The 11,503-nt window shown below is 43.9% G+C and overlaps 1 protein-coding gene across 1 annotated transcript; it reads left to right on the forward strand.

The window, feature by feature from the left end:
• The first annotated feature begins 3,737 nt into the window (after positions 1 to 3,737).
• LOC126997166 (uncharacterized) lies at positions 3,738 to 8,611 on the forward strand. Its single transcript, XM_050858210.1, has 3 exons — positions 3,738 to 3,828; positions 7,515 to 7,762; positions 7,992 to 8,611. The coding sequence occupies exons 1-3, from the start codon at positions 3,764 to 3,766 to the stop codon at positions 8,144 to 8,146; spliced, it is 468 nt and encodes a 155-aa protein (XP_050714167.1). The 5' UTR covers positions 3,738 to 3,763; the 3' UTR covers positions 8,147 to 8,611.
• The last annotated feature ends 2,892 nt before the right edge of the window (positions 8,612 to 11,503 follow it).

The following is an 11,503-nucleotide window of genomic DNA, read 5'->3' on the forward strand; positions in this document are numbered from 1 at the left end:
TAGTCGGAGAGAAGATTTGGCACGATTCCGGGCAGAAATGTAAAGTTCATAATTAGCATTAGTTTGAAGGCTCTGGTACCTTTTGTGAGTTGCCTCTCTATCATTGACAGCACGAGAACAAGCGTGATTAAACCAAGGCTTTTTAGCGTGAGGAGTAGAGAAAGAACGAGGAATGTATGCCTCCATTCCAGAGACAATCACCTCTGTGATGCGCTGAGCACACACAGAGGGGTCTCTATCCTGGAAGCAATAATCATTCTACGGGAAATCGGAAAAGTACATCCTCAGGTCGTCCCACCGAGCTGAAGCAAAATGCCAGAAGCATCGCCTCTTCGGTGGGTCCAGAGGGTGTACAGGAGCGATAGGACAGGATGCAGAAATAAGATTGTGATCGGAGGAGCCCAACGGAGAGAACAGTTTGACAGAATAAGCAGAAGGGTTAGAGGTAAGGAAGAGGTCTAGAATGTTGGGCCGGTCTCCAAGACGGTCAGGAATACGTGTAGGGTGCTGGACCAACTGCTCTAGGTCGTTGAGGATAGCAAAGTTGTAGGCTTGTTCACCAGAATGGCCAGTGTAAGAGAATGAAAGCCAAAGCTGGTGGTGAACATTGAAATCTTCTAGGATGGAGATTTCAGCGAAGGGAGAGTGGGTCAAGATGTGCTCCACTTTAGAGTTCAAATAGTCAAAAAAATTTACATAGTTAGTAGAGTTAGGTGAGAGATAAACAGCACAGATGTATTTAGTAATTGAATGACAATGAAGTCTTAGCCAGATGGTAGAAAATTCAGAAGAGTCAAGGTTGTGGGCACGAGAGCAAGTGATGTCGTTGCGCACGTAGGCGCAACATCCAGCTTTGGATTGAAATTTAGGATAGAGTTAGTAGGAGGGAACAGAGTAGATGGTTATGTGGCAGTAGATGAAAGGCTTAGAAAATAAATTTGTGACGCGTAGGTAGTAAGAGGAATGTTTGATGGATCTGACCATCTTGCAGTGCTGGCAAAGTTAAAGCTGAGAGAAAAGTGGGTGTTTGAAAAGAAAGGTGAAGTAAAAAAGGAAATACTGAAGATAGAAAAGTTACAGGAAAAATAAATAAAAGATGAGGATAACTGTGAAATGGCAGAGGACTTTAGTGAAAATGTTAAAGTATAAAAGATAATACAAATATTGAAAAAGGTTTTGGAACATTTAAAGAAATAATGTTAACTACAACAAAAAAAGTGTAGGGGATGAAAATGGTAAGAGATGGAAAAAGAAAAGGAAAGTCATGGTGGACAGAAGGAGGGTAGTAAAAGAGAAAAGGGAACTTTTTAAGAAAACTCAAGAAAGAAATGTTTCTGAGCAAGTAAAAAGGGAAAGGAAAAATAAATATAGAGAATGCAAAATGAAATTAAAACAAGCAATAAAAGAAAGTAAGAAGAGAGTTGATGAAGACTTTGGAAAAAGATTAAGTGAAAAATATAAAGGGAACAGGAAATCATATTGGAAATAAGTAAAAAACGAAAGAAATGCAGAAAATATCTCCTCAAGTAAAATAAATGAAGTTATGGTTGAGAATGGAAAGATGTTGAAAGACGGGGAAGCTGTGAAAGAGAGATGGAGAGAATATTTCAAAAACTTAATGAATTTTGAGGATGGACGTCCAGCAGTTTTGAGCAGAGGTAAAGGAGGAGTATATAAAGAAAGAAATATAACATATGAAGAAGTAAATCAGGCAATAAAAATATTAAAAAATGGAAAGGCAGCAGGAATTGATGGAATCACAGCAGAAATATTGAAGTGTGGAAGAGATGATGTTGTTAAATGGATGGTCAAGATATGTGAAGTAGCATGGGAAGGGGGGGGGGGGAGGGCAACAGACTGGACGAAAGCCATCATTGTCCCATTTTACAAGGGGAAGGGCAGGAGATGGGAATGTGGGAGCTATAGAGGTATAAGTCTCCTGAGTATACCCGGAGAGGTATATGGAAAAGTCATAATAGAGAGGGTGCAAAGACTTACAGAAGAGAAAATCAGTGAAGAACAAGGAGGCTTCAGGAAGGGAAGGGGATGTGTGGATCAGATATTTTCCTTCAGGATGGAAATATAAAAAATAATAGCAAGTGGAAAGAAACTATACGCTGCCTTCATGGATTTGGAAAAAGCTTATGACAGAGTCGATTGGATTGCATTGTGGGATGTTTTAAAGATTTATGGTGTGGGAGGAAAACTGCTTAGTGTAATAAAGTCTTTCTATGAGGACGCATTTGCATGTGTCAAAATTACTGGAGAAACAAGTGAACATTTTGAGATAAAAGTGGGCTTAAGACAAGGGTGTCACCATCGTTATTCAATATTTATATGGATGGTGTCATTAGAGAAATGAAGGGCAAAGTTGGAGAAGTTGGAGTAAGACTGTTCCATGAGGGAAGGAAGTGGGTACTGAATTCGATACTGTTTGCTGATGACACGGTGCTCATTGCAGAAAATGAAAGTGACCTACAAATCTTGATCAGTGTTTTTGATAGTGTCTGTAACAAGAGAAAGCAGAAAGTAAATGTCAACGAAAGTAAAGTGATGGTTTGTGAGCGAAGTAGAAGTGAGGTTGTAGATTTTGTATGCCCATATAGAGTGGGAATTAAATGTGAAAAAGAATGCAAAATAATTTTGAATGGTGAAGAAATGGAGGAGGTCAATGAGTTTAAGTACCTTGGATCAGTTATGTGTAAGCATGGTGGTACGGAGGGAGAGATAAGAGAAAGGGCATTGCAAGGAAGAAGGGTGGTAGGGTCTTTGGGACGAATCATGAATGGCAGAAGTGTGAGCATGGAGGTAAAGAGGGATTTGAGAAATACAATAATAGTACCAACCCTCACATATGCAAGTGAAACGTGGACCTGGAATGAAAGTCAGAGGTCTAAAGTGCAGGCAGTGGAGATGAGTTATTTGAAGAGTGCTTGTGGTGTGAGTAGAATGGATGGAATGAGTAATGAAAGAGTGTACGGGCGTTTTAGAATGTGTCACAGGGGTGAAGGGAAGAAGTGTGGCACTGTGGAGTGGTGGAAGAAGTGAAACGACAGACTTTAAAGTGGTTTGGGCACATGGAGCGAATGGAGGAGGGTAAGATGACCAGAAGGGTGTGTGTGAGTGAGATAGAGGGAGGGAATGCTAGAGGACGACCTCCAGTGAAATGGAGGGATAGGGTGCAAGAGTACGTTGGGGAGGGGGTGGGGAAAGATCTTTGAGAAACTTTAAGCAGGTAAGGAGGGAATGTCTGGATAGAGAAAGTTGGAGGCTCTTCTACCGTGGTCATCCCCTGGTGGGAGCTCTAGGAGCAGGCGTCGATGAAATAATGATGATGATGATGAACGAAAAGAATCTGGCCTGAGCGGGCTCGAACCGCCGTCCTGTCAGATCGTGATGCCTGGCAGCGCAGCGCTCTAACCAGTTGCTCCACGGAGTGTGTGTGTGTGTGTGTGTGTGTGTGTGTGTGTGTGTGTGTGTGTGTGTGTGTGTGTGTGTTACATACTTCTAAAGTGACAGACTTGTGCTGCAAAGCTTGAAATAAATCTTTCAGAAATATCTTCCTTTGAAAAGTCTCCTTTACCTTCTCTGCCCTTTCCTCCTCGTCATTCTGATCCTCCTCCTCCTGAAGGTCACGTGATGTGCAATAAGTGACTCAGCGCAGGTAAAAATTCAATATTAAGCCTAAAATCAGTATCTGGCAGCTCTCCCTCCCCCATTCCTCACTCAAGGACACGCTGGACGCCGCCTGGAGTGTATATAAATGCTCGCCTCTCTGGCTGCCACACAAGTCTTCCGGAAATCCCTTGAAACACTCACAGCAACTATGTAAGTAGACAGGTTGTGTTACTGTTGTTGATGCTGTTGAGTTGCCATAGTCATTCACGGTCTCCTCTCGTAATGTTTTATTTTTCATGTAGTTACGAAAACCATAGAAATAGTTCTGTAGTTAATATCGATTTAGTCTCCATGATTTCTTCTGTCTTAACTTTTATCCTCCGATAACTTTTATCAACAAATAGATGTGACAAGCTGAGGTGTGAAAAGTGACCTGTTGGCTGTCTGCACAAGATAAACCAAAGCCGATTAACTTCATCATCTTGGTGGAGAGCAAAAAGGTAGACTCGAAATGTGCACCACTGAGTAGGGAATCGATCCCGGACCTTCAGAATTAGAGCAGGGCAGCATACACTCTAGCACTCATCGGTGTAGGCTACATTTCGAGTTTTCCTGTTATTACCAGGTAGGTTATTTATTGGGAGTTACGCCTTATCTTCTTACACATATTCTGGTAAGAGCAGTGATATCAACAATCACATACCTTAATCCGATTCGGTGCCTGTTAACGCCGGATTTAGTTTAGTCTAAATGCGGTGTCACACTGAGTCTTTTTCCTCCAACCGTGTTGGCGGTACAGGCAACCGGCAGCTCCAACTTTAAGGGCTGCTGCAGCTTGTGCTGCTGTTACTTATGTTATGGACTTGTTGCCACAGTTAAATGGAAGGAAAAGGCGGTTGTGTGTACGATCAGAGCTTCAAAGAGGGAGGACAGAAGTGTTTACCCATTCCTGGTCAGAGTGCTGTGAACAATTTTCATCGAATGGAGACAGAAGAGTTTTTATTAACTATTGGAAACGGTAGTCCCACTCATATCCAAGCAAGACACCACAATGAGGGAAGAGCAGCAATAATCATGAACCATTCACACATTAAATTCTTTTTGGCGAAGTTTTCATGTGTGTGGTCCCACAACACGGGGTGTTCTCTTATCTTGTAGACAAAGCAGCTCTGCAAAACCACTTTACGATTCTCTTGGTAGGCGACCTCCCACTTCTCGTCTTCTACTCACAGACACAGCTGTCGTCTTTTTTACATACAGCCGGGCGGTTGCTCGTATCCCGAACCGTTTTCCCAAACTCTAATTACAACAGGTCTGGTCACTTTCCGCTAAAATCTCGTCGGGCTAGCGCATGACGTCACACTGCCTGCAGAGGCGGGGGCCGTTGCGTGGAACCAAGTCAGTCTGCAACGAGACGGGGTCGGATGCACAGGTCCGACGTGGACCAGGATGCCAAATAAATGTGCTGTAGGTGACTGCACATCCAATTATAAACACAAACGTGGAATTGTTTTTCACAGTTAAATAAGAATGGTATACTTGGAATTAATAATGAAATAACAGAATGACTGAAAAGGTAGTATACTCGTACAGTGGACAAAAAATACAAGTCACCCATCAATTACTCCGATTTCTGTCCTCGGACCATGGAGGTCGATATCAGCCCTAGAAGGTGAATCCCCCGAACTGTCATTCTAAGGGCCGCAAGGTTGTGGACACCTGCCAGGCGTCAGGTGTGGTCAGGTTAGGCTGCCCCTTAATGGGTTCGGCCAGGCTGCCGGGTGTTGACAGGTCAGGTATTTATGAAATAGATCTACCGCAACAATAAATGTGCGGTACCTTAAAAACTGTGCCTCCGTGCTGTCACCCTGCCTGGTCAAACTCTTTCGCCTCTGCCTGTCAACATCTACCTTTCCTTCTTGCTGGAAGTATGCCTTCATACAGCCTGTACCTAAGAAGGGTGACCGCTCCAATCCCTCAAACTACCGTCCTATTGCTTTACTTTCTTGTCTATCTAAAGCTTTTGAATCAATCCTCAACCGGAAGATTCAAAAGCACCTGTCCACTTCTGACCTTCGATCTGAGCGCCAGTATGGGGTCCGCAAGGGGCGTTCTACTGGTGATCTCCTAGCCTTCTTAACTGACTCTTGGTCATCCTCTCTTAGCCGTTTCGGTGAAACTTTTGCTATTGCGCTGGACATATCAAAAGCTTTTGATAAGGTCTGGCACAAATCTTTGCTTTCTAAACTACCCTCCTACGGTTTCTATCCTTCTCTCTGTACCTTTATCTCCAGTTTCCTTTCTGACCGTTCTATTTCTGCCGTGGTAGACGGTCACTGTTCTTCCCCTAAATCTATTAACAGTGGTGTCCCACAGGGTTCTGTCCTATCTCCCACTCTTTTTCTGTTGTTCATTGATGATCTTCTTTCCAAAACGAACTGTCCTATCCATTCCTACGCCGATGATTCCACTCTGCATTATTCAACTTCTTTTAATAGAAGACCCACCCTTCAGGAACTTAACGACTCAAGGCTGGAGGCTGCAGAACGCTTAGCCTCAGTCCTTACTATTATTTCCGATTGGGGCAAGAAGAACCTGGTGTCCTTCAACGCCTCAAAAACACAGTTTCTCCACCTATCCACTCGACACAATCTTCCAAACAACTATCCCCTATGCTTTGACAACACCCAGCTATCACCTTCCTCAACACTAAACATCCTCGGTCTATCCTTAACTCAAAATCTCAACTGGAAACTTCATATCTCATCTCTTACTAAATCAGCTTCCTCGAGGCTGGGCGTTCTGTACCGTCTCCGCCAGTTCTTCTCCCCTGCACAGTTGCTGTCCATATACAGGGCCTTGTCCGCCCTCGTATGGAGTATGCATCTCATGTGTGGGGGCTCCACACACAGCTCTTCTGGACAGAGTGGAGGCAAAGGCTCCGTCTCATCAGCTCTCCTCCTCATACTGATAGTCTTCTACCTCTTAAATTCCGCCGCAATGTTGCCTCTCTTTCTATCTTATATCGATATTTCCACGCTGACTGCTCTTCTGAACTTGCTAACTGCATGCGTCCCTCCCGCGGCCCCGCTGCACTCGACTTTCTACTCATGCTCATCCCTATACTGTCCAAACCCCTTATGCAAGAGTTAACCAGCATCTTCACTCTTTCATCCCTCACGCTGGTAAACTCTGGAACAATCTTCCTTCATCTGTATTTCCTCCTGCCTACGACTTGAACTCTTTCAAGAGGAGGGTATCAGGACACCTCTCCTCCCGAAACTGACCTATCTTTCGGCCACCTCTTTGGATTCTTTTTAGGAGCAGCGAGTAGCGGGCTTTTTTTTATTAATGTTTACTTTTTTGTGCCCTTGAGCTGTCTCCTTTGCTGTAAAAAAAAAAAAAAAAAAAAAAAAACAGTACTCAAAAGCACCATCATCATAATGAATGAGACGGAGTCTTGAGTTAGCAACTAAGGTAGTGGACGTGAGTTCTCACCCGGGTATCCCTCATCTCGCGGCCCTAAAAATGACAGTTAGGCGGCTTCACCTCAAAGAATGGGATTAGCGGGCCGTGTCGACTCCATCAATTCTACCTCCATGCCTCGGATCCACTGAGGCACCATGACGTCACCTCTTTGCCATGCCTCTCCTGCTTGTGAAAATACTTAGTATGATTATACTTTGCGTTTTCCATCCGTACGGACAATCGACAACTCGCTCCCGGTTGGGAGAACGGGCGACCGCTGTTACTCGTACGCCCAAAGGTTGGAGAAAAACGTACAGTGTAACCTCGCCTTAATAATAATCTCTGACATTTTCTATATTTTGATCCCACATCCGTGACAGAGATGTGCGACGCTTGCGTCTATAACAACGACACCTCTCCTTCCACAGGGCTCGTCTTCTGCTCCCGGTCATGACTGTGGCCCTGGCCATGGTGGCAGGCGCCATGGGCCAGCAGGTGGGCTGCCCTTCAGGATATACCGAAGATCAGATTCCGACCCTTAGCCTTTCCAATGCAAGCAAGTCTGAGTTTGATGGATTAGTTCACGATCGAGCTTTTGGGAACTTGGTGAACAATTGCTTCTTTGGAAAGAACTGTGAACTATGCGCCCACAATGACAAAGTTAGACAAATCTTAGGTAAGTCTTTTATCTTCTCGTACATCGACACCACTTTATACTTTACCTCTCACTTCATTGAATACAGATTGTGTATGTGACTTGCTTCTGTTACAGTTATATAATAATCGAGTATTCAAGGGTAACTGTGCATCTAACTCGTAACTTCCTCCTGTACAATGCACTCAATAATATCATAATCGAGATGTTGATTGTGCATCTGACTCATCATTCCGTCTTCCTGTCACAGTGATTTATCCGTGGCTGGTCCGAGAATGCATCCAGAAGACTGGCGTCTGCACCAAGGATCAGACAGAGATGGCAGTACACATATCCACAGAAGTCAGCAAGGTGTACCCCAAGGAGTCCAAGGAAATCCTCGCCCTCATCAAGGCTGCTTCATAGGCACTTCACTACACAACCCGTCCAGCCACCCCTCATGTTTCCCGCTATATAACTCCCATCGGTGTTTGTGGACTGTCTACATACACCAATTACTTCTTATTGATGTTTGACTATATTTCATATCTAATTTAACAAATATCTTACGGCTGGCAGCAACACCGCCGCCACGATGTTGCGATGATTTTGAATGTGAACATCTCCAGTTTGCCAGCAGCCACGGGATAGAGAAGGGGTGGTGTTATGCTGGCGGCTTGTGGAGCGTAATTGCGCCTGACAAAGCCTGACCCACGTGGGGGCAGGCCGCAACAATATAATGTTATATGAATCTGTTGCGGCCTTACCCATTTTGGGGCAGGCCATCAAGATGGCTATTCTGTGCATATATATGAATATAAGCTACTGTATATGATTTGTTATTACAATTGTTCAACTGTTTACCTTACAATACAGTAAATTAACCAATTCTACTTGTATTTTTTTACTGGTAATGAAACCCATCAATTTGTCTACCGCGAAGAAGGCGAAGAGTGTCATTCCAGAATATGGCTCTGGTGATGAAGATTCTTGTGGTGAATTCTACAGTCCGTCTTCAAATTATGGCTCCTCATTGAACGAAGGATGGAAAATTGCAGCAAAAAGAGCAAAGAAAGTGTCAACCTTTTGTGCTGGCTGTGAGGGTAGTCCGTTCATGTGCCTGGATTGCTTCAGTGTGAAACATCATGGCTAATATGCGAAGGGAGAACAATGAACTCAAAATATGGGAATGCACATCTTTTGTTTATTACCTCCGCCAACGACGTTGGAGGAGGTTATACTTTCGGTCGGGTCGGTATGTTTATTTATTTATTTATTTATTTGTTTGTTTGTTTGTTCGTGAGCAGTCTCCTGTGCACAGTTTTGTGGATATCTCAAGCAATTTTTCAGGGAAGCTTCGTGTCCATCCAGAATAGAAACCATTAGATTTTTTATGTCAGAGGTCAAAGGTCAAGGTCACAGTCTCCTGTGCACAGTTTTGTGGATATCTCAACCAATTTTTCAGGAAAGCTTTGTGTCCATCCAGAATAGAAACCATTAGATTTTTTATGTCTGAGGTCAAAGGTCAAGGTCACAGTCTCCTGTGCACAATTTTGCGAATATTTCAACCAATTTTTTAGGGAAGCCTCGTGTCTATCCAGAATAGAACCCATTAATTTTTTTGATGTCAACGGTCAAAGATCAAGGTCAAGGTCGCACAAAACGTCATTTTGGCCATAATTTCGGTTCTCCTCATCGTAGAGACTTCAGACTTGGTTCATATTTTAGCTCATGGAAAGACGCACCGCATGGCCTTGACTTTGACCTCGAAAAGTTCCCCCAAAGTCAAAGTTTCCAGAAAAATAAATTTCCATCAAATTTCGAAACAAATGTTCTATATGATGTACCTTGCATGGCCGGATGTCAAAGGTTAAGGTCAATGTCGCACAAAACGTCATTTTGGCCACAACTTCGGTTTTAATCACCGTAGACACTTCAGACCTGGTTCATATTTTAGCTCATGGAAAGACGCACCTTGCATGGCCTTGATCTTGACCTTTGACCTTGACCTCGAAAAGTTCGCCCAAGGTCAAATTTTCCAAAAAAATAGAATTTCATCAAATTTTGAAACAAATGCTTCCATAGGATACACCTTGCATGGCCTTGACCTTGACCTTTGACTTTGACTTCGAAAAGTTCGCCCAAGGTCAAAGTTTCCCCCCCAAAAAAAGATTTTCATCAAATTTCAACCACTCAAGTTAAAAAAAGATCAACTAAATATAAATTACCATATTTCATAATAGACTCAATTCAAGGTAAAATTGATATGGTTTAATGGTCAACAAATATATTATTTTTATTAATTATCTCTCTGGCATCTTCTGCGACTCCGTGGGATTCCTGCGAGGAGTATTGGTCTGCTGTGAAGTGTGTGTGGTGGGGCTTGTCCAGCTTCTTTCCCGTGAATGCGGGAGAGGCAGGGTTGTGTCCTTGTCCCAAGGGCTTCGCCCTTGGGACTTCAGGTCTCCTGGGCCAAGACCAAGGTACAGGTGTTTGGAGGCTTGCTGGATGACACAGTACAGTCTGTTCATGCGTGTGGAGAGGACGTTGAGATCTCAGAAAGTTTCACGTATCTTGGTAGCGTAGTTCATAACAACGGTGAGTCTGGCCAGGAAGTCTTACAGGGGATTGGTCTGGCCCACGGTGTTATGGACTCGCTCAACACGAGTATATGGCGTTGTCGATACCTGTGCAGAAGGACAAAGATCCGGATCTTCAAATCCCTTGTGCTCCCTGTCTTACTCTGTGGTTGTGAGACATGGACACTAAATGGGAACTTGGAGAGGCGGATTGATGCCTTTGGTAAAAAGTGTCTACGCAGAATCATGGGATATCGCTGGAATAACTGTGTCAAACCGGCGACTACTCCGTGAGACTGATTCGACATATATCCTGCATAGTCCGTCAACGCCAACTCCGGCTATACGGGCACGTGGCACGTTTTCCGGAAGCTGATCCCGCTCATCGGGTTGTCTCTGTAAGAGACAATCCTGAGTGGAGGAGACCAAGGGGACGCCCACGGAGTTCATGGCTTGAGCAAGTCGATAGATCCTGCCGGGAGGTACTTGGGTTGGGAAGGGGGCCTGCATGGAGACTCGCCCGGAGGGACCCCCGGGCTTGGCGTCGTAGGGTGGGCGAGGCGACGCGCCCCCCGGCGTATGCCCCCATTGATTGACTGATTTTTTTTAATACCTTATCCATAGAAAGATAATCTTTAATACAAAAAAATATTAATAGGTTGATCCTATTTTGGATAATTTGGAGGATATTAATTAGCATAAAAATGACCACCGGTGGGTCGGGCCGCAACAATGTAATAAACCACCTGAGCCACCGGTGGGTCAGGTCGCTTGGAATGTGTTAATAAATCCATAATGTGAAGATTCTAGTTATTCTATATTTCTCAGTGATACCCACTTTTGTTTTCCTCCTTATTCTGATAGAAGTTATCGTTTGGATTTCAAACTTCAGTAATGTTTTGGACAGGGCTGGGTCGGGGTGATAGGACCAGCAGGGAACAACTCGCTATATTCTCTCTCTCTCTCTCTCTCTCTCTCTCTCTCTCTCTCTCTCTCTCTCTCTCTCTCTCTCTCTCACACACACACACAACCATGATTTCGCAAGAGAGAGAGAGAGAGAGAGAGAGAGAGAGAGAGAGAGAGAGAGAGAGAGAGAGAGAGAGAGAGAGAGAGAGAGTGTTACGTCACCAAAAGAAGGGGTTACAGCTTCGGTAAATAACAACTAAAATAAAACAAGACAGTTAAATTAAACACTTATACTTAA

Source organism: Eriocheir sinensis, chromosome 11, assembly GCF_024679095.1.
Source record: "Eriocheir sinensis breed Jianghai 21 chromosome 11, ASM2467909v1, whole genome shotgun sequence".
Taxonomy (NCBI): domain Eukaryota; kingdom Metazoa; phylum Arthropoda; class Malacostraca; order Decapoda; family Varunidae; genus Eriocheir; species Eriocheir sinensis.